This window comes from Marmota monax, unplaced genomic scaffold (genome assembly GCF_021218885.2).
Source record: "Marmota monax isolate L192 unplaced genomic scaffold, Marmota_monax_Labrador192_F-V1.1 WCK01_AAM20220418_F8-fsc00080, whole genome shotgun sequence".
In the NCBI taxonomy this organism is placed as follows: domain Eukaryota; kingdom Metazoa; phylum Chordata; class Mammalia; order Rodentia; family Sciuridae; genus Marmota; species Marmota monax.
The window spans coordinates 3,626,587-3,652,820 of record NW_026694750.1 but is presented as its reverse complement, the minus strand read 5'-3'; the positions used below and the strand labels follow the sequence as shown (position 1 = coordinate 3,652,820).

The 26,234-nt window shown below is 43.8% G+C and overlaps 1 protein-coding gene and 1 long non-coding RNA gene across 3 annotated transcripts; one reads left to right on the top strand and one right to left on the bottom strand.

The window, feature by feature from the left end:
• Positions 1-1,889: 1,889 nt before the first annotated feature.
• Errfi1 (ERBB receptor feedback inhibitor 1) lies at positions 1,890-17,451 on the bottom strand. Of its 2 annotated transcripts, none has more exons than XM_046424512.2 (4): positions 17,367-17,451; positions 5,505-5,696; positions 5,331-5,404; positions 1,890-4,527 (listed from the first exon to the last, which is right to left on the bottom strand). In XM_046424512.2, exons 2-4 carry the CDS (start codon positions 5,624-5,626, stop codon positions 3,344-3,346), a joined length of 1,380 nt encoding a protein of 459 aa, XP_046280468.1. In that variant the 5' UTR covers positions 5,627-5,696; positions 17,367-17,451; the 3' UTR covers positions 1,890-3,343. The 2 variants fall into 2 exon arrangements, with proteins under 2 accessions (XP_046280468.1, XP_046280466.1); XM_046424510.1 differs by lacking the exon at positions 17,367-17,451 and adding an exon at positions 16,284-16,441.
• On the top strand, positions 16,981-24,489 carry LOC124079202 (uncharacterized). Its single transcript, XR_006847206.2, has 3 exons — positions 16,981-20,487; positions 20,843-21,013; positions 23,368-24,489. It is a non-coding gene; the product is annotated as an uncharacterized LOC124079202 (long non-coding RNA).
• Positions 24,490-26,234: the final 1,745 nt, after the last annotated feature.

The window sequence follows — 26,234 nt, the reverse complement described above, 5'->3', positions numbered from 1 at the left end:
CCCTCTTTCAAAGGGTGGATATACACCACACCTGTGGCCTGGGACCTGCTCCCCACTTCCCTGGTACCTTTTAGAACACCGTTTTCCTCCCTCTCCACTGCAGGCCATGCTGATCTCTGTCCTGGACCACAGCAGCTTGAGTCCTTCAGTGTCCCTATACATTATGGTCTCCCACAGTGTTCTCCACACAACAGCAACTGTCATGTTTTCTAAAACAAATCTCCATCAGGCCAGGTGTGGTGGCACATGCCTATAATTCCAATGTAATCCCAATAACTTGGGAGGCCGAGGCAGGAGGCTCACAAATTTGAGGCCAGCCTTGGCAACTAAGTGAGACTCTGTCTCAATTGTTTTAGAAAGGGTTTGGGGTGTATCTCAGAGACAGTGACCTGGTGCTCACTCCCTAGTAGCAAAAAAAAAAAAAAAAAAAAAAAATCACCTTTCTTCCCTATTTGGGATCTCTGGAGTGGCCACCACTGCTGTCCCACCACCCAGCCCCCTGCCAGTGTTCTCCAGCTTTGTGAAGATGCAGCAGTCTCCTACCGCAGGATCTCACGGGCTTGCTTCCTCTGCTGTGGATGCCCACACCCTGACTCACTATTCACCTCCCTCAGCCTCCACTCCAGCCCTCAGAGCCTCTCTCTCAAAGGTAGGATGCTCTTTGTCACCTGTCACCCCCACTGCTTGTTATCTTTATAGCACTTTATCCTAAGTTACAATCCTGAACTGCTTTAGAGTCTGTGGGACAGGGAGGCGTTTCTTTTCCCAAGATCCCCCACTCGGCTGGTTAAGTCTGTGGGATGAACTCCCAAAGCTCAGGAGTTCCCTGGTAAAATGTGGGAACTGACACCCAACTTTCAGGTGACCTCCAACAATCTTCGTGTACGGGCCCTTACGGTGCCACTCACTGTGGTTTGTATGTAGCTGTCACAAGATAATTCCGCCACCCTGCTTTATCAAGAAAACAGGGTCGTATTTTAAGGAATCTGTCCATATACAGCCTCAGAAGAGGGGCTGGAGTTCCGGCCCACGCCACCCGAGCCGAGCCCTCACCTTAACTGAAGAGAAAGCAGGCTCAGCATAGGTGCCCAGCTGAGGTCATGGAGGGTGACCACCCCCACACCCAGGAAAGTGAGGGGGCTGTCAAGGGCACAGAGAATCGTACCAACAGCAGGTGGACAGATGCTGCCAGGGGCCCCCCCTGCTCAGTTAAAGCAACCTCAGATGCCAGTGAGCACAGTCTGCAGCTCCCTGCCAGGCTGGGGACAGGGTACTCTCTGGATGGCCCCAAACAAGCAAGAAGCAAAGTTGTGGGCCACAGCCATCCAGACCCAGCCCTGAGATTCAAAACCGGTCAGATTCAGTCTGAATGACAGGGCTTGTCCTTTCCACCGCATCCTCCTGGACAGGGACCCCGGCCCCCACCTCCCTGGGTATAACTACTTCGATAGTTAATACAGACTCATTCAATTTCCTTATTGTTAAAGGTAAATTATAAGCAGCTCATTTCTACTATACATATTTATTTTACTGCAGTTCTAGGGATTGCACCCAGAGGCACTCTACCAGTGAGCTACATCCCCAGCCCTTTTGATTTTTTTTTGTTTTGAGATAGGGTCTCGCTAAATTGCCAGGGCTGGCCTCAAACTTGAAATCCTCTGCCTTGGCCTTCTGAGTACCTGGGACTACAGGTGCACGCCACTGTGCCCAGCTAACTATACACTTTTATAATATCTAAAGACATTCAAATTATCATTTTACAAAATGACAGTAAATTTTAATGTATATTAAACTAAAAAGATTAATTCCCTTTTGTTTAAAAAATATAAAGCTATCAAACTGCTTAAGGTATTTTATAAGAGTTTAGGCAAGAAACAGTTTTAACGGTATCATAAATAGTATTATAACTTTATTAAAATGAAAAGACAATATTCAAAATAATGCAACAAAATGAATAAAATCCTTTGTCCAATACTGTACACATAATGCAGAAATCAGTGCATTTTTCTAAAGCATGTTTTAACCTTCATTTAGTTCACACTAAAATATAATAAGCTTTAAATAGCTCAAATAATATCATTCAGCAGTTTAAATTGTAAACAGCTTGTTTAACTGTTAAGAGACCACCGCAGTCGTTCGTGTCCCCCTGTTAGCGAGCACCTTCTCCTTAGTGCCGTCTACACAAGCAGACACGTCAGAGGATGTGAAAACACCAACACAAGCCGTGTCTCACTGAGTCTGGAGGCAGCGAGGCACAGCCGGCGGGTTGGGAAGCAGGAAGGTGCTGACGTGGCCTCTGGCGTTAAGACGTGCTGTGCTATTGGTCACAAGTGTTTTACTTAAAAAGCAAACAATCCTAGGAAATACTGAATAGGAACCAGCAACACAAGGCCAGCTTGTGTTGTATCTGTTTATTAATACAGTTCTAAAAAACCCCCACAACACCCCCCCACACACACAACAACTCTCAATCGCACAGCCAGCTGCTCCGCTGCTTTGCGAAACTTCCACCCTGAGTGCTGGTGGCCAGCGTGCCTTTCCAGCCGACTCTGTCCTGCGCCGCTGTCTCAAGGCCACACCACAATGGGCCCTGTCAGCATGTGGAAGAAAGCAGGAGCTGTGAGGATTACCAATTCTCTTATCTTTCTGTTTTTCAAGATGTGAGACATACACAGGTGACAATGGTTGCCAAATAAACTGCTATCCCTCCCCTAAACAGGACAAGAAATAAAACCTGGAAGTGCCAGGCCTTGGGGTGACTGTGAGACTCGGCAGGTGCAGGCACAGTGCAGCATGCCTGCCCTGCTCTTCCTGGAGAGGTGCTGCAAAGATAACTGAGACAGCGCGCGGGCCTGAAAGCCAGAGATCGCCAAGCCGACTAAACAAAGTAATTTTTTTTATATGATTCTGATCTCAACAATACTGCTTTTTTCTTCCATTTGCTCAATTTTAAGCCCAAGAAGAGCCATTCCTCCAGCTAGAGATTTTATTATTCTGCATATATATTACTCTAACATAGTAACTAACTGGTTAACCTGCAGCTAAGGTCTACGGTTACACCACAAGTTTGTACATAGGTATATAATGTATGCATATCTAAAAGTTTCCCCATCCTTCCCTCCCACCATCACATCTTTATAAATTATAGACTTTTTCTTCAATGTTAACAAAACCAGGGGTTCTCAGAATAGCACCTCACAACTGCTCTAACCCTTTCTCTTTTAGACAGAGTTCAATTATTTCAGTTTACAATCTGACAGACTGTTCTCTGAACCTCGATCAAACTGGAAAATTGAGAACCATCTGCTCCCACGTAACTTCTGCTGAATCACGACTCCCAAGCCTAGGGAGAAACCACATAGGACAAGTGTTTCCGCTTCCCGTGGCCGCCCAGGTCTGTTTTTGCCTTGGAGTCCAGCGGTTCCATGGTGGAAGGCGCGCTGCAGTCAGTGGGCACTGGCTGGAGCCGAGTGCCCGTGTCTGCTTCCTCTGCTTCCCTGAAGAACTTCTCGAATCTGTCCAGGTATGGCGGTCTCTCAGGTAGTAGGTAATAATGCGTTGAACTGACCTTCTTCCCATTTTCAATAATGGGCAGGATGCAGGGAACCTTGTTGGCAGACCCCTCGCTGTTCTGTCTTTGCAGGGCTTTGCTGCTGACATACTTGGGGTCGGGGGCAAAGCTCTGTGTCGGGGGCATGACCCCATTGAGGTACGATGGAAGGCTTTTAGGACTTGGCGTGCGGGAGTTACTCCTGGACAAAGGTTCTCTCGGTGGCACTTTGGGAGGCCTGTCTTCGTCACTGTAGGTGCTGGAAGTGACCTCTGCAGACCACCGTCTGTAGTCTGGCTTTACTGGCCGGGGAGGTATGGGAACCCTGGGAGGAATCTCAGGTTTGTCTTCGTCAGAGTTAGGAGAAGCTCTGTGGGTATAGCTGGATACCCGAATGGCTGGCTTGTTAAAGGACCCAGCTGGGCCTGAATGAGACCTTCTTAATCTGCGGTGGGTTTGGGGTGGAGGAGGATTTGGATTTGAGACACCTCCGATTTGGTCAGATGTGTGGCTAAGATCTGCTGCAGAAACAGCTGGGGTGTCAAAATATGCATAGTTGATCTGTCCACACCCACGGAAGCTTCGCCTACCAGGAACATCATATTTGAAATCAGAAAGTGCACAGTCTTCTAGAAGGAAGTCTGTATCTGAGCTAGTTAGGAATTCCACCTCACAGTCTGTGTCATCCAGAGAGAGGTCTTCGGAGATGGGCAGTGGTGGGAGGGGCCGAGAGCCCCGCTCACAGGGAGCTGCACAGGGGAAGGGGGAGGGGCAGGGCTTCATGGGTGTGAGCGGAGGCGTGGACGTGCAGAGCCCATTCACCGAGAGCTTCCTGAAGCCACAGACAACTGGATCCTCTTCACGCTGTCCCATACTGTCACTGGGGGGAATGATAAGAGGGGGCAGGCTGGACTTTTGAGATGGACCATTTTCCACAAAGGAGCAGCCATTCATTGGAGCCGACTGCGAAGTGTGCCCTAGAAGGAACAAGGGACGTCCATAAGGATCAATGACCCTGCACCTGCTGAGAGACAAGAGCTCTTCACTGCGACCCTGAGAACACCCATGCGACTGCCATGGGTGTAATTAGAGCCTGAGATGGGAACACACGTGACCTGGTTCAAAGAACAAACTATCTCTTCCATCTCCCTTGGACATGTGCATGGCACACACCCACACATCTGAGACAAGTTTTGTGACGTGTGCAAAATTCGCAGAAGATGAACAGCATATAATTTACATGAGTACCATGCTACACCGGCTTTGCCATTTAAGACATGCGACACTCCAAGGCACACTGGGCATGAGAGAGAGAAGACAAGGTCCTTACTGCCAGCATGTCACAACACTGAGTGAACAGACTCACAGTGTGTTCACCAAAAACCCAAGGAGCATAATGTTCACATTGAAAGTACCACACACACACAGTTTTTTATGTTTTAACATTTAGACTACTTTCATTTATTGCTTTCAAAGATGCATTTAATACTACTAATAAAGAGGAAATCTTGTCCAAAGTTTCTAAAGGTTAAGTATGCATCGTGGCTGGCAAGAACTCATTCTTGATTTTGAAAGATCACACTTCCATAAATTAAGTTCTCCTTAGGAATCAGTGACCCACGATAAAAGCCACTGAGTACAAAAACAGTTAGTTCCACATCTGCTGCCACTAGGGGTCAGACCACCATCGGACACAGCTCAGTTTTCCTCCTTACAAACCACTGCTGCAGGGCCAGCCAAGGCCACCACTGCTCGCTCCCCTGACTTTCAGAATACATACCAATGGACGGGAGGTGCTCCTGAGGAGAGCTCAGACTGTAGGCCATGGTTATTGGGTCAATATTTAAGAAGTTACTGAAAGGAAAGGAAAGGAAAACACTTTGATCATAAACAAGCAGCAATCACATCCTCTAGGTCACTACAGTTGCACAGGGGCACAGCATTCTCTACTTACTGTCCAAACTCACTGCGAGTGCCCCAGCAGGTCTTCCTGTTCCCCATGGCCTGGCCATTATGCAGAAATCCAGTTTTCAATGGGACTCTGATCTCCTGAGCAGCAACTCCTGCTGTTGACATTGTGCTGTATCGAGAGCCTCTGAATCGGTGAAGCCCAGGGATTTTTAAGTCAACCAGTAGCTTTCATCCCCTGAGGGTGGGTTGTGGGGATGGAGAAGAGGTGAGAGAAAAAAGGAAACAACTCAGAAACGCGTTTCTTAGGACAGTCTAAACCTCAGCACGAGTGGGTTCACAGGGAATCTGGGGTGTGAGTGGAAGAGGAGTGGCTGTAGGTGTCTGCCTCATTCTACTTCTCAGGAGGGAACCCCAACACAGACACTAAGAATAGCAAGATTTGAAATGTTTTCACAAAACGAGAAACAATCAGTTGCTGGGAAAACAGACCTTTTACTACAGAGCAAGCAACGAGCTACACAACCAACCCCACAGATGCCAGGCACACAGCCTCCCTCTAAACCAGCAGCAGGCCTCCCAAGGCTCGGAGCTCAGGGGAATCTTGCAGATTCCTCGCAAGCTAAAAAGGCAATTTCAGAAGTCACTATTTCACACTGCAGAGATAGTTAGCATTCACTAGACCCCCACACGCTTGACAAGGGAGTCTGGGCACTCCACAGATTAGCATTCACGTGGAGTCTGTATTTCAGGGTTGCCACAGAAGAGATATTCTCCAGATATTAAAGAAATCATTATGTATGAAGACACTAATTTCCATTAGTGAAAATCAAGTTCTGCAAGATGAGTGGCTCCAGCGCAGCTTCGTCCCTCCCTGTCAAAGACAAACTGAAAGGTACATTCTTTACATTCTCCTTTGTGAAATGCCCAGTAGTTCCTGCCTGGCTGCAAGGCATGGATTACAAAGGCTAAGTACATTTTTCTTAAAACTAACAGCTTCTAAACTTTAGGAACCCCCTTGTCGTATGTCACAGGTCCAGAGTCCCTGCAGCCTCTTTTTAGTTTTACTTTAGTATTCGCTGCATCACAAGCATTAAGGAGCATCCGCTGCAGTTCATTTATTCACATGCACTTAGACAAGAGTTTAGGCCTTTTCCCCTTGACACTGGAATGCTCTCAACTATCTGTGTGACACTTACACACTACAACACCGGCTCACTAAACATCTCTAGTCACTCTCTAAAAGCCTGCACACCTGCCACGCGCTACAGCTGTGCTCAGGACTCAGGATGACAGAAAGTGACTAGGACACCTCTGCGGTGGAGGGGTGCACAGGTTTAACTGCTCGGCAACTTAAAATCCATTATTTACAAATTTGTCACCTCCTATCAGTGCACTGGAACAGACTGTGCCCCAATCACCACCCCTGCCAATTGCCTTTTAATCATCAGTGTCTGAAACATTAGCTCAATAGCTGAATGTTGAATGGATTTACAGTGTCCTCTGATTATCATACCAATTAAGTGGATACAGTGTTTAAGGTAGAGGGAATTTTAAAACTAAAGATCCAAAACTATACTCTGCAATTGTCTATTGTTTTTTTAACGTTAAGAAGGAATGTGGAGGGCTGGGGTTGTGGCTCAGTGGTAGAATGATTGCCTAGCATGCATGAGGCACTGGGTTTGATTCCCAGCAATATATAAAAATAAAACAAATAAAATAGAAGTATTGTGTTCATCTGCAACTAAAAAAAAAATTAAAAAAAAAAAAGAAGGAATGTGGATATTGTAATTTTAAAAATTTCAGCGGCAAAGGAGCATGTGTCCCAATTCTTCTCAGGATAAATTTTCAGTGAAAATTTATCAATAAATTATCAATATCAATGATAAAAATTTAGAGTTTCAAATTTTATCTGGTTCTAATTCTCTACATTTGACTCTCCCCAATTAGCCGTTTCAATGCACTAGAGAGAGATTTTACCACAGGTTTAAAATATTATTTCAATCAATTTTTCTTTAAATCAGTCTCTAAAAGATATATGATAAAGAAAAAAATCTGTCATTTAAGAAATCTAAATCACCAGGAAGTCTCTTGAAGTCCCTTTCAAGATTACTGAAATGAGGCAAATTCGTTATTTACTTACCCGCAGGTAAAGCTCTAAAAAAAAAATTTAAAAACCAATTTAAAAAATGGCTAGCCCCTCCCTCTGTATGCTCAGCCCAGTGGTTTATCAGGCTTTTTCTAAGCATTCTACAAGCACTGGCAGGACTACAGGGAAAGTGTCTGTGGTAACGTAAAAACGAAAGGCAAGATAGGAAGAAGAATATGGTATTTAAGTAGTTTGAAAGCACACGTTTGAAGATTGTTCATCCAGATTACAGGAAAAGGCTGTGGGGGATTCTGGAGGCCCAACCCCCACCTGTCGGCTAGCCAACAAGTACTACTAGTAATTACTGTGTGTCAGCCTCCTAGTGCCATCTAAATCTTAGCTTTCAACAGAATGATTGTGTAACTATCGCCTCTGCCGAAATTGCCTTGGAATTCTGAACCTACGTTTCAATGGTCACTTAAAATTATTTGTATGTTCTAGAAAAAGTTATTTTTTATTCATTGTTTCCATCACCTACTTGTTAGCTTTCTTAAGAAAAAAATTTTTTTAGTATAAAAAGAATTGTGTTCACTGAGCCAGCTCACTTCTGACCACAATAGTGTCTTTGTGTATTCATAGAAGGTGACCTGCCTCTAAATTTCAATGGGGAATTGTGAATGGGCCATGTTATGAAACTGTCCGAACTGCCTACTTGCTTGCATGGGAGAAGCCAGGAGGGCAATGGAATTGTCACATTCTCTTCTTTTTGGAAAATAACTTCAAAATGTAAACCCCCAAAGAGCAACGTGCCATAGGTTTGGAAGAAAGGTTTTCAGAAACTGTTCTTCAGATGAGAATGAGACCACCTAAAAACTAAGTATCCAGCCTGTATATTCCTTGTGTGTGTGTGGGGGGGGAGGTGAGTTGGGGGGGGGGGTATCAACCAGTTTGGCCAACCTCTAGCTAAAAAGAAATAAATTCTGCTCAAGTAAAATCTGAATAATGCTGCAGTGTTTCTAACTTTATCTGGTTCCTCAGAACTGTAGAACTAGTTCTGCTTTATATTAGGAAAGCAATTACAAAAACAAACCTAGGTGGGGAAAATCAATACCTAAAATACAAGATGAGCCATTCTGTTATGAAATGCAAAAATAGGAAAGCAATGCTAATCCAGCAGCATGGTTTACACCAGGATCCAAATAACATTCAGCACGACAACTTTTCTTCTGTGTTTAGGAACTAAACTTCAGCCTTTTTAGTGGGTCAAAAATTGAGGTAAAACCTCAGATGTGAATTCTTTTTTTTTTCCTTTCTTTTTTCTATTAACATCAATTTTTTAAAAATTGGGTGGGGGGGACTTAAAATTATGTGTTTTTCAAGTCTCATTTTATTTTCTCTTTACCCCTCCCCAACAGCCAAGTTTTGACTTATTTCACCTCGACACAGACAATTCCTGAACAGAGGATTCCAGCCTGGCTCAGGCTTCAACTCTGCATTTCCTATTGTCTGGTGATTATCTTTCCACTTGGATGGTCCCCTGGCATCTCAAACTCTACAAACCAAACTCCTCCTTCCTCTTACCTCCCTCCCTCCCTCCCTCCCTCCCTCCCTCCCCTCCCCTCCCACCAGCTCTAGTCCAGGAGGATCACACTTCTCCCAGTTAAGGCCGCTAAGCTCCACAGACTGTCTACATTCTTTCTCAAATTTACCCTCCTTCCACTCACCGGCACCACAATGCCTCCAGTCTGAAAATGCCCAACCCACACTACATACCAGTACCCAGTCAGTGTTCCTTAACTACCTCTCAACCAAGAGCCTCCCCTGCTCAGGAGCCTTGGAAGCTCCTTCTGCCCTGCTGGCTCCAACACAGGCCTGCACGCCACGGCCCAACCTTCCTTTCTAGCTCTGGCTTCTCTTTCCTTCTTTCCTCCAAATGCTTAGAATCCAACTTATGCCTTCAGGCAACTCTTCTTATGCTGTCTTTGCCAAAAACCCTCCCTTTTATGAAAAGCCAAGGCAGTGTCTCTGTTCCTGGTTATTTTGTGCTGTGCCGATTCTCCTCTCAGCCCCGTCCCGTCTCCCAGGACAGGAGTGGTGTCCGACTTCTCTTTTCTCCCCGTGGCTCCTGGCATCACTCACTTCTAATACACACTTATTAATGACGCTGAGAAAATATCCACCTCATGCTTTAAAAAGCAATTATGTGAAAGTTTCACAGAGGCTGACTGTCAGCAAAGAACTAGGAAAAAGCAAAGATTTGTAAGAGATAAACTTAACCCATGCTGGAGAGAGAGGCTACCAGTAATAATTTAACGAGTTTAGATCTCCTTAGTTCATTTCCAAAATCCAAAGCAGACAGTTTGCAGACTGAGTAAAAACGTCAAGCTTCAGTGGTTAACAGCACAGCTTCCTAAATTGGTTCCCGTTACTGTGTACTTGCTTAAAGCAATCAGGGGAGTATTTTCTGAAAACAATGAATTTTACCTTCTCTTACATACTATTCCTTCTAGATTACAATGCATCTACTGTGTTTTTGCTGCTAAATTTAATGTTACTTTCCTTTAAAAAAAAAAAAAAAGTCGGGCTGGGGTTGTGGCTCAGAGGTAGAGCACTCGCCTAGTATGAGTGAGGCACTGGGTTCAATCCTCAGCACCACATAAAAATAAAGATATTGTGTCCACCTATAACTAAAAGGTGAATATTAAAAAAAAAAAAGTCAAACCAAATGCACACTGCACACCTCCTTTACTGAGGTGAAATCACTTGCCTTTAGCTTGAGGACAGTCTCTTTGAAACTGCTTCCCCCCCACCCCACCCCCCCCACACACTCACTCACTCACTCTCTCTCTCTCTCTCTCTCTCTCTACCTTACTGCAGTAACCTAGATATGCTTACCTTGCCACCAGATCTCATTAATAAATCTCAGGAGCAATCCACACAAGGAGGAGGGGCACATTTTTGTCATACAACTCATCCAGTTCTGCCCAGTGCTTCCTTATTTAAGAGTGTGATGTAATTTCCTTCTTTCAATCTGGTTCTAGAACCTGATTTCTGTTTATTCAGGGTGATAAATGGTCTTTTCAGCTGCATTTAACAATTACCTACCTAACTATTACCACAGCCAGGGAAGACATAAGGTAACTACATTTACAACACAAGTTTATAAAAAGGAAACTTATTTAGGTCCTCCCCAAATATACCAATATCTGCATATTTATGTTCAAATTTTATTGTGATTAACGTCTGAAGCACTTGTAATCAGGCTATTGATGCATTAAGCATAAATGTTAGCTATTTTAATGGAATTTTATTAATAATCTAAGCTTACTAATTTGATATTCATCTACATGTTCAGTTTTTATGATAGCTACATAGTTGAATAACGTGAATTTATTTGCTGAAAGAAAAAGGACACTTCGTAGATTTTCTAAAAACAAAGGCCTCAATTCAGATTTCAGATTTCATTTTAATAGGCTATGATTTGGAGGTAGGGAAAAAAGGAAGCAAGTTAGGAAAATTGCCTTTACTGTACTCTGCTGCCATAGAAAAGCAGAAATAGTCTTTACATGGAAGACCTTTTAAAGTAAAATGCAATTAAAATATTCATGCATGAATTCAAGTAAAACTTTATGGTTTCAGCAAATATTAAAATGTAGTTCAAAATGATGAGAATGAACATTTGTGTCTGTTTTTATAGCTCCATTCCTCGGAGGCCCTTTAACATCCTCAGCATATAACAGCCCATTTGTAGGTGGTAAAAATGTAGGCAACAAGGAAAATAATTTATCTTCAGACTATCAAAATTAAAATTAAATGACATAATTTCTTTGATAATTTGGAAACTTTCCAGCCAAAAGAAATGGCCTATTCGTTCAACTACCATAATCAATAGTCTTTTGATTCACTTAGTCCCACGTGATTTTAATTGGGTAGCAGAAAAATAGAACAGAAATATATTCTTTTGTCCTTTGTACTTTTCCTACAAAGCACAAGAATCAAGTTAGTCATATATATATATTTTATATATTTATATGTGTGTGTATATATACATACACAGAAGGTGGAAAATATTCTATTTTGACATACACATACAATAGACCTATGACTGTGAAAGGTTCATGAATTCTACTGCAATCACAATGAGAATGAGCACAATGGTCTAAACTTGGGAAGTTAGTCTTGAAAGCTTCAAATTTATTTAACAAGCATTCAAGTCACCCAGTGGGTAACTCTAGACTGTTAGAATGAATACATAATCATTAGTAATAACTAACATTCACTGGACACTTATCTGCCAGGCATTGTTCTAAGGGCTTCGTGTGTATATTAATTTATTTAATGCTCTCATCAACCCTGTGAAGTGGGTCATCATTACTACTCTTATTTATAGATGAGGGGCTTGAGGCACAGAGAGTTAAGGAACTTGCTTCAGGTCAAACATGGTGAGAGGCAAGGCCAGGACTTAGGCCAGGAAGCCCGGCTTCAAAGTCCAGGTTTTGACCACCACACCACTGCCTCTTCCAGTCCTTCAGGCTATTCAAACTGGCGGGGTAAGATCTGACCAAGCATAACACTTCACCTTTATGGGTAGGGCAGATAAACTTTTGGGGGCATTTTGGTTGATAAATAGTTTTTCTGGGAGAGCCTGTAGGCTATGAAAGTTCCTGTTTTTCCTGTAATCCTAGTGACTTGGGAGCCTGAGGCAGAAGGATCACAAGTCTGAGGCCAGACTCAGCAACTCATTGAGACCCTGTCTCAAAATTTAAAAAGGGTCTTTTTACCACTGATGTAGCTCAGTGGTAGAGGGACCCTAGGTTCAATCCCTTAAAAAAAAAGAAAGAAAAAAGAAAAAAAAAGGTCCTGTTCTACTTCAACTCCCCCAAATTTTCCTTATTAAAAATCATTAATTGTACATCTGGCCTAGCATCTAAATGGGTGGGTAAAGGTATCAGTCTGACCTTCTATTATGACCACGTGCAACAATTCTTTTGAAGCCCTCAATCTTTAATGATAGAGTGATGCCCCATCATGATGTAACCTGTTACAACATAGTATTTGATATAGCACAGGTCTGTCTTTACTCGTAAAAGGGGTTACTACATATACCCAACGGGCCTTTTCTAACATACCCCTACAGCGTGGATCCTAATGATGGCATTATAATCAGGCTTTATGGTAAAATCTGGAATTTAACAACAATAGAATATATTCGTAAAGCACTGTACGAATTACAAAGCACTTTCTCCAACATTATCTCACTTGATCCCCACAACATCCCTCTAAGAAGAGTTAGGGATTATAATCTCCAGTTTGCAAATGAGGAAACCAAGTGAGGTGAAACCTCCTGCTATGAACAAAAGGGCTGGCAGGGCTCTTCTGCCCAGCACACACTCACTGCCTCTGCTTTCTACAGCATCTTCATGTCAGGAGCAACTTGCTTCTCTGCCTAACACTGTTTATTAATAGGGAAACTGAAGCAAATAGTTGCTAAGTGCAATGCTAAGCGCTGGCTAACTATAGAGATAGGAGATCAGAAACTTTTTTTTCCAGTACTGGGGCTCAAACCAAGTGCTCTACCACTGAGCCACATCTCCATATCTCAGCTCAAATTCTTAGCCGCCATGCATTAATTCTTTTCACAAATACTTATCAAACACTTGTTCTGGACTGGATACTATGCTAGGTGACTGGACTGGATACTATGCTAGGTGAAAAACAGACGTGGTTGCTGCCTGATGGAAATTTCTGATCTAATGAGGGAGGAAAATGACATATAAGCAATCAAACAATTCCAGCAATTTCAGATTGTGATAACTTTCAAGGAAACAGGGTACAGTGACAGGATAAGGAGGTAGAAGAGAACGTATTTATACAGGTGGTCAAGAAAGGTCTCACTGAGCAAGGGACTTTTCAAATAGAGTTATAAAGAATGGAAAAGCAGCTGTCAGTTGGGAGAAGAGCCTTCCACAGAGGGCAAAACTGTTTCTAACAAGCAATCTGTAACTAGGTAAGTTTCCTATCTGTGGGTCATTAATAGAGCTTTTGAACAATGCTGTCTAATCCCTGCCATTCCATTTCCAAGTTGAAAAGAAGTCTAATTCCTGTAGCCCAAGTCCCACATTTTAAAGACATATTCACTGAGATCTAGAAGATTGTGGTCTTTTTGTAATACTGCCCAATTTCTTTTTCCTATAAGTTTTTTCCCCCCCTCTTCATTCTAATACTAAAAACTAAACTTGGAAACTATAGAGGAATAAACAGAAAAATAGAAAGGAGGAGGACATATCTTTTAGCGGAGGGTTCCCTTCATGTCACCGTGTCACCATTTCAAGTCCTCAACCCATAGGTTGCTGCTCCTCCCTAGACAGACCTTATGAAGGTTTTCCCTTTGATTTACAAAGGGGCTTCATAATATACTGCCCAATTTTATGACATAAAAAGTTGGATTTGTCAATGAAGTCTCCTAATCTCAAAATCTTTTTTCCTCTCAACATTTGAAATCAGAATCTCACACTACCTTTTCTCTCTCTCTTAACACTAATTCTCTATTAAGTTAGCAATTTACATTTAGGAGCCTGAAATTTACCAGTTTTATGTACCTTTACAAAGCATGTGTTTATTCTGTGCAAATAATGCCAGAATACCACAACTGGACTGTGTTTATCTAGTAAGCTGGTTCTTCATTCGCTTTTACAAAGTATGGCCAAACACCTGCAGAGTGTGCTGAGGGTTCCCGATGATGAGGTACCAATTCATATTTATTTAGATTATGAGCAGAGTTGCTTCTCTGGTAGAGGGAGCCTACGACATTCAAATTCCTGGGATTACCCTGGGCACCACCTTTCCCCTCCTCTGCTCACCTTTCTAAAGCAACTTGATGGTATGTTGACAATCAGGTCAGTCTCAAGCATGTTAGATTGTACCTGTAATTTAGGCAACTTGCTTTTAAAAGCTACCATTAGTATAAGCAGAAAGGAAGTATTATCTAGTTTAACTTCTGAGCAGCAGCTGTGAAGAGTTATTTTCACATAAAAACTCAAGACCACAGCATAATTAAACCTCACAAAAGGGTAAGCAGTATCTACTGTGAACTAAAAATAGGAAAAAGAATTCATTGAAAACAAACATTTCAACTTCAAATATGAATTCGGACATTTCACAACAGCCATAAAAAATAGATTTGCTTTCCAACCCTTATCAGTGACTAGTCCAATCCTGCTGAGCCTTAAAATGTAAAACATGCTTTCGTGCATTTATTTATCAATATCAACTCTGTGCAAGGCTGCCTAAGATAAAAAGCTGTACAAGGCAGAGTTCCTGCCCTTAAGGAGTTTACCATCTAATATAACTGCCAGGTTATAAACTGATAGTTAAGACTTCTCTGTCTATTAGTAAATGTCCACCAGAACACACAGTGAAAAGAAGCTCTGCAGGAAGTGAGGGAATGCAAATCATGTCTGAAATCCATACTAAAATCTATGTTTTTCTTTTCAAACCTGCTACTATCCAGAAAAGGGATGGGTTGATAATATACTTATCAGACTAGCAAGAAACCAGCTTTTAGTTGGGGCTTTGCAAAAATTTGGTCTTCTGCTGATACAGGTACCTGTCTTTGGTCTGTTTAAGTAAAATGTCTCTGAAAATTAATTACAATTATGTCAAGAAATACAACTTAAAAAAAAAAAACAAGACTCGGTATAGTGAACTTAGATGTTTCAGTTTCAACAAAGATATATCTACTACATCCTTGGAGATTTACAAAAGCTTGAAACTTTGCAGAACTCTTGTTCTTCAGGAGGGGAAAAAAAAAGGGCATTTTAAACCTCACCTTTCTTCACCTCTGACAGTTGCCTAGAAACCAGTCCTGCCCTACCTGTGTTGCAGGTGTACCTGAAGTCACCAACACATCTCTTTTAAAGCTACAGTCTCTATTCTGACTGCACTACTTAAGTTCATGACTAACAATCTATTCACATTTTTATCAGGGAAGAGACTGGTTTCTTTCAAGCAATGATGAAATCCTAATAAAGACCTAGGAAGCACCGATACAGCACCAATCATGGTCAAGGAATCGTCTAATTTGCACCAGGATGTGATATATAAGTACACGAAATTCCCGGCCAGCTTTCAGGTTCTCAGCACGGAATCCCGCAGTGCCCTTAAAGAGCGCGATTCTACAAGAGGAGGGAAAGAACACGAAACAACTCGGGTCAATTTACAAATACAGACAGAGGAAACGACCTGGGCGCCGAGAGCTCCGGCAGAGGGACGGAGGCCGGCCGCGACCGAGAGCCGGTGCCGCCGCCCACCGGAGCGTCCCCGGCAGGCTTCAGGGGCGCTCGGGTTCGACCGGGCACGCAGCCCCGGCAGGACAGAAACGGGGCGCGGGCCGCAGGAGCCCGCCGCCCGCCCCGCGCCCTCCGCAGGCACCCGGTGCCCGGCGGGGACGCGTACAGGGCCCCGGGGCGAGGGGAGCGCCGAGGGTCGCCGGCACCCACGCCCGCGCCGGGGCGAGCTCGGGCCCGGCCCTCCGCACGCCGCAAGAAACGCCCGGCGCGGGCCCGCCCCTGCCCCTGCCCCTGCCCCTCGGCGCGTCCCGGAGCAGCTCGGCGTCGCGGCGGCCCTGTCCGCGCGCCCCACGTCCCCGCCCCGCGGAGCCGCCCGCGCAGGGCCCGAGGGGCGCCGCGCCGCCCGTCCGCCCGCCCGCCCGCCCGCCCGCAGCGCCGAGCGCCTTACCCCGGGGGAGCGGCGGCTGCCCCACGGCGCCCTCCCGCGCATGTCCGTCAGGCCGGCTCAGCGCCGCGGGCTCCGGGGCCCGGACATCGCGCAGGCGCCTCGCCGCTCGCTCCTTCGCTCGCTCGCTCGCTTGCCCTCCCGCTCGCGCCGCCTGCCTCGCACCCGGCCGCCGCCGCCGCCGCCGCCGCTGAGTATTTAGCGTAAGCGCCGAGCGTGACGTCAGCCCACCGCCCCGCCCCCGCCGCGCAGCCAATCCGGGCGGCAAGCCGCTTAAAGGGGCGATGCCGGGCTGGAGCTGCTGCGGGGTCCCGGAGGGCGTCGCGGGAGGCCCCCGGCTCGCTGGAGGCCCCTGGCTCTTCGCCTTCGCGGATCCCGGCAGCCGCCCCCGACAGCCTACACTCAGGGTTTTCTCAGAAGTCTGCGCGCAGCCGGCCTCGCGCGGAATTTCCCCCAATTCCCCGCCCCCGGGGATAGTGCGTGCCGTCCCCTCCTGCGGGAGCCGGGCGGACGGGACCAGGACCCGGACGGGGCGAGGGCAGCGCCTGCGAGGCCACAGCTCGGGACGGGGCGGGACGGCGAGGGACTCGGAGGGGCCCGGGGACGTGAGGGGCTGGGCAGGGCAGTAAGGGACAGGAGGGATAGCAAGGGACTGTGAGGGACGGGAAGGGATGGTGAGGGACGGCGGGGAACGGGGAGGGATGACCCTGTAGGTCGGTGAGGGGCAGGGGAGGATTGTGGGGACAACACGGCACAGTGAGGGATGGCGCGGGACCGCGAGGGACGGTTAGGAATGGCTGGAACAGTGCTGGACGTTATGGGACTGTGAGAGACAGTGAGGGTGGGTCTGTGCAGGACACAGTGGGACAGTGCAGGACAATGAGGGACGGCGAGGGGCAGTGAGAGACAGAGGGGCAGCCAGGACTCCTTGTTGAGAGCAGGGCCACCAGGGGAGGGCAAGGGCTCTTCTGACCACATATTGGAAAAGGAGCCCTGTCCTGGTGCTGCTGACCTTTTCAGGCCGCCCACCACTTCTAGGGGCAGCCCCTGCTGGGTCCTGGAGGCCCTGGTTCTTCTCCTGTTTACCTGTTAGACCCAAGCTGGCCTGGATATCTCCTGGCACCGGGCAGCCGTGCGATGCCCCAGGACAGACCACGAACAAGCCTGTAGGAGGAGGTTTCTGGGGGCACCCGTGATGCAACTTGGGCTTATAGTTTAACCGTAAAATAAATAATACAAATGATAACAAACCAAGAGTGGCTAAAGTAAGAAAAAAAGCAAACAAACGGAAACCCTCCAGTATTAACGAGAACAGATTTCCTAAATGGTACTTTATGGAGTAGAGGCCAAAGACTGCTACTGACCTCTTTGGTCTCCATAGAGCCCTTCTTGCACTTCAGCAATAATGCCTGATAGTTATACGTTTAGCACAACCTAATTGAGGTTGTTTAACATATGGAATGAGATTCTGGCCTCATTATCAAGTTAACTATTAACTTTGCACCCCGTGAAATGATTTGCCTTTTCTCCAACATTGTTTACTTAAATCCTTTTAAATTTAATTCAAAGGCCTCATTTTGAATTCAAGGCCTTAAGCACCAAATTAAAAATGAAAAACTGAAGTATCCCTTTGCCCCCTTTCACTTGCAAGGACAGTTATCCTGTTCTTTCAACGGTACCTTCTGGCCTAGAGGGCTGTGGGGTCATTTTCATGTCCAGGCTATTTATCAATATTGGAGTTATCCTGTCTTCCCTATATTCTTACTTATTGTATTCATTTAGTATTATAGGAATTAGTCACAAAGAATTGCTGATTTTCTTACCAACTTAACTAGGTTTTTTTGGTTTACAGAAAATCTATCCAGATTCCATCTCCACCTCCCTGTTTTATGTTCACCACTACCCATATGCTGTTAGCAGTGTGAAAAAAAAAAAAAAAGATCCGCCTGAGAACTTGCCCAGAACATCTTTTCAGACCTCACAGTACAGCATTTACTGAACGTGGACCTAGATGAGCTCCAGTTTCATTCAAAAGGAACCCTAGTTACGCTCTTTCAAGTCACCACAATACAGCTGTAATTTGTGCTTTGGCCTTATTGGCATGCTTTTACATTCCCCTATTCATAAAACAGTGATAATCACCAGAGCAACCATCAAACACACTCCTTCTTTAGAGAAAGAAGATCAACAGGATACTTACTATATAGTGGTGATCTGTATGATGTGCTAATGTTTTGGTAAATCATCAAAAATCACAAAATCATATGAGTAACACACGATTCATTGATTTCTCTTCTGATCTATTTTAATCTTGGAAAATAAACATTTGATTTATTCATTTTTGGGGAAAAACAGTTATAGCTGCTAGTTAACTGAATTTGGTTCATAATTTTGTTCATATAATAAGTCTTTCTCAGCTGTGAAGGATTACATGAGAAAAGTTATGCTCCACAAATCTTTTATCTAGTAGTCTACTTACTATTTTATAATAACATTGATATGTCAGTAGTATCATAGAATGTTTGGGGAAGAGTCTGAAAGGAAAATGTGAAGCAACGTGAAGTAATTCTATCATATTATGTTTAGCAAGTGACCACTCATTAGAGATTTAGGAAATTAGATCACTGAACCTAAGTTTTGAGTAATGTATTTAAAAAAATATATATTTCTCAGAGTTGATTTAATTTTGAGGCCATTTCTCACGGAATGGACACTGTTTTAATAGAGCATGACATCTAAAACATTAGACTCAACATCATATTGACCCAGATAGTCGTTGTGCGGGCAATCCCTTTTCAGCAAAAGAATTGCTATCCCTGGAGTGAGAAAAAGCTTGAAGCTCTGTCTCAGGATCCTGAGAACCATACTGTTGTCCTGAGGACATTACTCCTTTCTGTCCTCACCAGGAAATTCCACAAGTCGTGTATGTATAGAGATGCTGGGCAGACCTTATCAAATGTACAACTTATATCCACGTTTTGATATTGGAATCCTGTAGAAGAGTATGCACATTTTGGTGTTTGTCTTTCTCGGCTGTGAAGGATTACATGAGAAAACTTATGCATTTCTCCTTGTTCATAAAGACATATTTTAAAACAAGATCCTTTTTGCATTACCCTTTTAGTCCCAGAGCTTTTATTTCTATCTATACATGATATAAATGTATAATATGCACTTTTTTTTTACTAGTCTGTAAGCAAGCATGCAATAAAAATCTACACGCCCAATGGAAGAAATGTATTTTTTATAGGCTGTTTGTTTAGTGTACTGCATTGTTTTGAAAACAATCGTGTGTGTGTGTGTGTGTGTGTGTATAATCTCCAATAAATTGTGGATTACTTTCGAATGGATGTGCTGGTAAGAGCCCACCATTCATCTGTGAGTGCCACATCACAACAGAGTCTCCCATTGAGCTTTTCCCTTAGCAACTATTTGAATAGTAGCAATACTCCATTTTTCCCTTCCTTTCTACTTGGTATATGTAGCCTGTGAGAAGACGGATGGGCTACTTGCAATTTATTAGTCTGTGTTTTAGATGTCAGAGGCAGGGCTTAACTAACTTTTGTTTAGTATAGGTTTTGGACAGTCTATCTAGTTGTTTAGTTTTAATTGAGTCACCCTTCAGATACCTAATGTTGCTTTAATAAATATTTGATGCTTTTGACGGATGTTTTTCTAATTCCATCCCACCTCTGGAATCAGTAACTGTTAGAATTTTTTTAGTATCCTGTGGATCAATTTAATTTAGATACATAGTCGATGTTTTCAAGATAATTTTTTTTTTCAAGCAGAAATTTGACTTTACCTTCTGATTTAAATATTTAGACATTTTGTCCCAAGTAAATGCTGTATTTCCTATTAGCTGGCCAGTAGGGTGTGCTCTAGTCCCTTGCCAAATTAATTAATTAAAATTATTAATGCAAACTTTTGATTAAGAGATTTCAGAAATATGTTTCACTTGTTCATTGCCAGCAACACAGGGGAGGTGTGTTTATATAGATACCAGTGCAGATGCATACACACCATATACAGAGAGAATGGTTACATCAAAAAAAGAGAAGGCTCCGAGATGCCAACCTCTTCAGCTTAGTCCTAAAATAACTTGGTATTGTTTTACCAAATTTGTCTCTTGGCAACAGGCATTTATTTTGCCCTGGACAATGAAGAATAGGAAGAGGTTGCCATGATGAATAGCTCCTGCTCTCAGGTGGGTGTGTGGGATCTTTCTCTAGCTCTCACCAGCTGGGTGGCTTTGGGCAAATTGTTTAACCTCTGTGCCTTGTATTATGGGGGTAAGAGTGGTCCCTGTTCATAGGCTACTGGCTGGATAAATGTGTGGGACAGTGCTTAGGCACTGCCCAGGCCAACCATGGCTCAGTAATATTTTGTTTTTATTATTATGGTTATAAATTCTTTGAGAGATTTTTGAACCTCTTTCATCGTAAGATTGTCAATTTCTTGATAGCTTATTACACACCATTTAATTGTTCAGAATGTCGTTTCATTAAATCCAAAGAGCATAAATGATTCATAACCTAAAAACGCCTTGCTTGACTCTGCAGTATTTCCTCTTCAGAGCCATAAAACCTTAAGACAAAAAAACAACAACAACAACAACAACACAAGGTCTCTGTAATAGTGCAGTATCCGTCACCTGCAGTCCTCAGGAGAGGCGCTAAGGGCAGGAAAGCCTTCTTTTCAGCTGTGAAAGCCAGCCAGCAAGTACTAAATCTGTGAGTATTTACTTCTAAGCATCCATACCCATGTTTCCTTTTAAAAAAATTAGATTTAACCTGTATATAAAATAAAGCCCCCAAAGAGCTTTTTGATATGAATAAATAGCTTTACAATTTTCTCTGAAATGCAAGGACAATGGATAATAGTCAATGATTGGATATTGATTTGAAAAAGATGGGTTTTTTTCCAATCCACGTCACAGAAGAATAAAACTGTGAGTTTGATGTTAAAATGAACACAGTTGATTTCTCTTGGTTCTCTGATCCTTGTGCCGATCACACTGACTTATTTTCCTTGAGAAGTTGGTGGGTGCCTTTCTGCCCTACTCATCCTTTCAGGGATCTGGAATGATTCTACTTTCCAGGGTCTGAACGGGAGAGGTGACTGCTTCAACTGGAGTGATCACTGGGGAAGCTGGTTCTCACAGAAGAGCCCAGTTTGAGTTAGGAACGAGGAGATGGTGGAGTGAAAAGTTTAGGAGTGCAGGACATTTGTTCAGAAATGTCTCGTATCTGTAGCCCATGGAGGAGCTGAGTGCCCCGAGGTAAAGCTGGGGAGCATCGGAGGGTTCAGTCTTCAGTAAGGGGGTCACACGGTACCCATTCATTTATTCAGCTGATATTTAATAAGCTTCCCACTGCCTGCCAGTCACTGTCCCAGCACTGGTGTACACTGGGGAGCACAATGGATTAATCTTCGCCTTCGTGAAATTTATGGTCTCATGAGGAAGAAAGATAATAAATAACTAGCAGATATATGTCATTCTAAAAGTCAGTGAGCAATCAAAACTGCTGAGGACAGAGGACAGTGGGACAGTGGCAGGAGATGAGTTTATTTGTCTAAGTGGGCGGGAAGGTCACCCTGGGGAGATGACAAGTTCTGAGACTGAAATCTAGGAAGGAGTGGTCCAGGTCAAGCCTGCAGAAAGCACATGTCAGGTACAGGGTCAGTGTGAGGCAAGGACAGAGTGGGAGAGAGCTTGGTGTGTTGGGGGAACTGGGGGGAGATCATTCTGAACGCATTCAGGAGGCTGCTGCATGTGTCCAAGTGAGAACTGAGGGTTTGAGAAAGGGTGTGGTAGTTGGAAAGGAGACCAGCAAAAGGACCCCAGAAAGGCTGATCTGGCTTTCCATTGGGATCTGGAATCGACAGGACTTACTGATAGCGTGCACACAGGAGAGAAGGAAAGGAAGAGTTAGGGTGACTTCACCTCGCTGGTTTGAGTGAGTGGATGATGGCGCCCTTTACGGAAGGGGAGGAGGCCAAGGGAGGAACAGTGTAGTTTGAAGATTAGGTAATGGAAGAAGCTCCAGCTGACCAACAGAAGGCTTAGGGCTTCCATGAAAACCTCAGAACGACAGAGAGAGAGGGAGGTGGGAAATGCAAGATGTTTTCTGGGTCTAATGTTTTCCAAATGATTTGTTCCAGTGTGGCATGTGGGTAGAGATTGGCAACCTAGTTTGTGTTACTCGGGAAAGTTTTTGCAGAGATCCCAGCTGTTGGTGACCGGGATTCTAGGGGCTGAGGGCAGCTAAGGCAGAGGCATGGATCCTGGGACTTTGGGACTCAGGAGAGCAGGAATGGTGTCTGGCCTCAGACAGGCTGATATTCAGAGTTTTCTCCAATAAATCCTTTGGGGTTTACAACATTCTAGTGCACTTGAACTCAGGGCTTTGGATTAATACTCCTTTTATATGAGAGGATATGAATTTCAAATCAGTTACTAAGGTCAGATGGATATTAGTTGATACTTGAGTTAAAGGTGTCCATACATTTGTGACCATACTTTCTTTTGAGTTATTTTGACTTCTTCATAAAACTGTGGGAGTAAACACATCTTTTTTTTTTCCAGATTATACTAACCTTAAAATAATTGTTGCAAATTGCTGATATCTTAAAGGTGACAGACATTTTTTCCCCTAAAAAAGGCATATTTGACTGTGAAATTAAGACAAATGTCCGTTCCTATGTTGTTTTTTCTATTATGATTAAGTCATTAGCCTTAGAAAGCTGTGAGTAGTGAAAACTGTTTGGGAAAATATGTAACCAAAACTTAGTTTCTCTGACTTAGAAATGTGATCAAGCTTACTCTCATTAAGTACTCCTGATGCTTCCAGACATGCATCAGGACAATCAGTGAGTCTTCCATTCATTATATAGTGGATGCTCAGTAAATATGAGTATCCACTACATATGGTTCTGATGGGTTCTACTTTTTCAAAGTGAAATTCAGATGTATTTCCAGTCACTTGAGATTTCTGGTTGTTTCTATTTTTAATTTAATACTTCAATGCATTTGCCCCATCTCATTAAAGGATACGATCCTCATAACGACTATTATCTCTCTCAGAGCACTTTATGATAGTACGTGGCACTGTTGTTGACCATCTTGGCCATAGGTGCAAGCCTAAATGATGGAAGAGAAGACTTGGGTGAATACAAACAGCTGATGTGAAAACACAAAGGAAGATTCATTAGATCAAGGATCCAGATTCTACGACCTTAAAAATCTTTGAGAATCAGACCCTGAGCTCCTCTAAACTCAGAACATAATCATAAACACAGAAAGCTTTATATACAAGGACCTTTGAGGCAGTGTTATTCAAAATAGTGAAAAACTGGCTTGTTACTAGGGCAAGTATCCAAGTAAAATATGGAATATCTATGCGTAGGCTCGTGATGATTTTATAAACAGGAAAATGTGCTCATGAGATTCTGTAATTAGGAATAGTAGCTAGTAACCGCTAACACTTTTACAGCATTTACTAAGAACCAGGCACTGTATGAGGCTGTACGTAAATTAGTTTAACTTCACCATGTTGCAAGCACATGCTGTTGTCACACCCTGGTCACAAGGAAGGCGGAGGTTGCTCATGCACCCAGGGTCACTGTGGATTCCTGCCGCAGCAATGCCAGCTTTCTTTCAACCATGGCAGGTTCCTCCCTTATCCTGTCTTGTGAAAAAAAAAAAAAAAGAAGAAGAAGAACAGAAAATTGAATTTGGGTCATCATCTATCCTCATGTTATCAGGTACAATTTTTTTTTTTAATTTGCTAGTGGCAGAAACCCAACTCAAATTTATAAATAAAAACAAGGAATTCCATGGAATAGTACCAGAAAAATCTAGGGGTGTAGCTGCAAAGACCACTTTATCAGGGTGTTCAAATGAGATCCTGTCCAGGCCAGGACTTTCTCCAAGATTCAGCTTTGTTCTCTTGTGTTGACTTCATTTTGAGGCTCCAGTGAACCCCAGGGCCATTCAATTTAAGTTAAAAAGAGCTTATTTGTGTTTAAATAAAGCCTTTGGTCTGATTCTCACTAGTCCAAACTGAAGGCCAGGGGAGTGCAGTCCTGAGCACCAGCCCCCACTGTGGAATGGTGGGCAGACTCAGCCCATCTAAGGAGACTAGGGCAGAAGAGGAGAAATCCTTTCCTGGAGTAGAACCGGAGGACGCACCAGGCAGGAGGGAAAGGAGCCAGGCATGGGAGTGCACACCTGTGACCCAGCTACTCGGGGGGCTGGGGCAGGGGACCACAAGTTCAAGGCCAGCCTGGGTTACATGGAGACCCTGCCTTAAAATAAGACAGTTTTCAGAAGGGCTGGGGATGTGGCTCACTGATGGTGCGCTTGCCTAGGTGTACAAGGCCTGAGGCTCAACCTCCCGCACACAAAAAAATACCAAAGGGGGATGGAAGGTGGCTGTGGTCAGGAAACCTCGGCGTCCAACAGTCCTCTCCTTACCTGCACATTCAGTACTTCACCTACACATCGTGGAGCGTCCCGTCCTTGACCTTGATGGCGTTACATGGAGCACCACTCCTCGGTCCTCCACAGCCTCTAGTCTCTTCCTTGTACACTGCCGTGGAGGCCTCTCTGGGGCTGCGAGCTGCTTCTTTGATTTAGCCGTCTCATTCAGCTCCTGCGCTTCGGTTGTGAACTCTGTATGAGTGGCTCCAAAGTCTGATTGTCGGTCAGCCTTCTCTCCCACCTTACTCCCCCAGCCCTGTGCCCTGGATGTCTGCTGCAGACTGGCTTCCTGGAGAAGCTGCCTCTCAGGTGGAGATCAGCGGGGAGGACATTTCTCAGAGAGTGTTGAAGGAAGGGGGAGGAAGAAGAATCAGGCAGAGGCGGAGCTGCGTTATGAACAGGATGGACCTCCAGTCTTGTCCCAATATGGGTCAGGACAGTAAGGAAAGAGAGACAGAGAGAGACAGACAGACAAAGGGAACAGGGGCTACAGATGATCCCCAAGGGCATGCCCCCACTGACCTACTTCCTCCAACCACACCCCACCTTCCTACAGTTTCCACCATCTCCAGACAGTCCAGCTATTAGTGGATGAATCCCCTGATGAGGTCAGAACCCTCATGATCCAATCACTTCTCAGAGTACCACCTCTGGACCAAGCCTCCAACACAAAAGGGGGACATTTCATATCCAAATCATAACACATTATTCCACTGTCTTCTATTGTGATCAATTATTGTGACTAATGAACAATTAGTCACAAGTCTGTTGTCCTTTTTTGTACTTATATACTTTTTGCCTATGCCTTTCTCTCTGCTGCTGCATTGCAGTTGACTTACAATGGGACTGTGAGAGTCATTTCCATTCTGAGGATTGTTGTCATTCAACAAACAATTTTTAGACAATATTCCTATTGCCTCTGTTTCTTCTTTCCATTCTTTTCTCTTTTTCTATAACTTGGATTAGATGATTAACAGGCCTTCTTACTCTGTCCTTTGTAACTCTCAACTCTTGGATTTTCTACTTTTTTCTCTTTGTGTGCTGGATTTTGTGTAGTTTCTTCAAATTGATCTTCCAATTTGCTATTGCTCTCTTCAGCTGTATCTGCTACTTTAGATGACTTTATTATGTTAATTATGTCTGTCATTTTTAGATGTTATATTTGGTTATATTTGAAATATACTGGAACATTTTTGGTAATCTCTTTTTCCTTATCTGATACTTTCTTTTATTTCTTTATTCTTTAATCATGGTAAATATTTTATGTTTGGTATCTAATAGTTTCACTATCTATAACCTTTGTGGGTTTAATTATGCAGTTTGTTCTGTTTAGTTTTAGTAATTTGTTTCCTCATATGGTTTGTGCTTTTTTTTTTTTTTTTAAGGTACCAGATATTGAACTCAGGGGCACTTCACCACTGAGCCACATCTCCAGCCCATTTTTATATTTTATTTAGAGACAATAACTC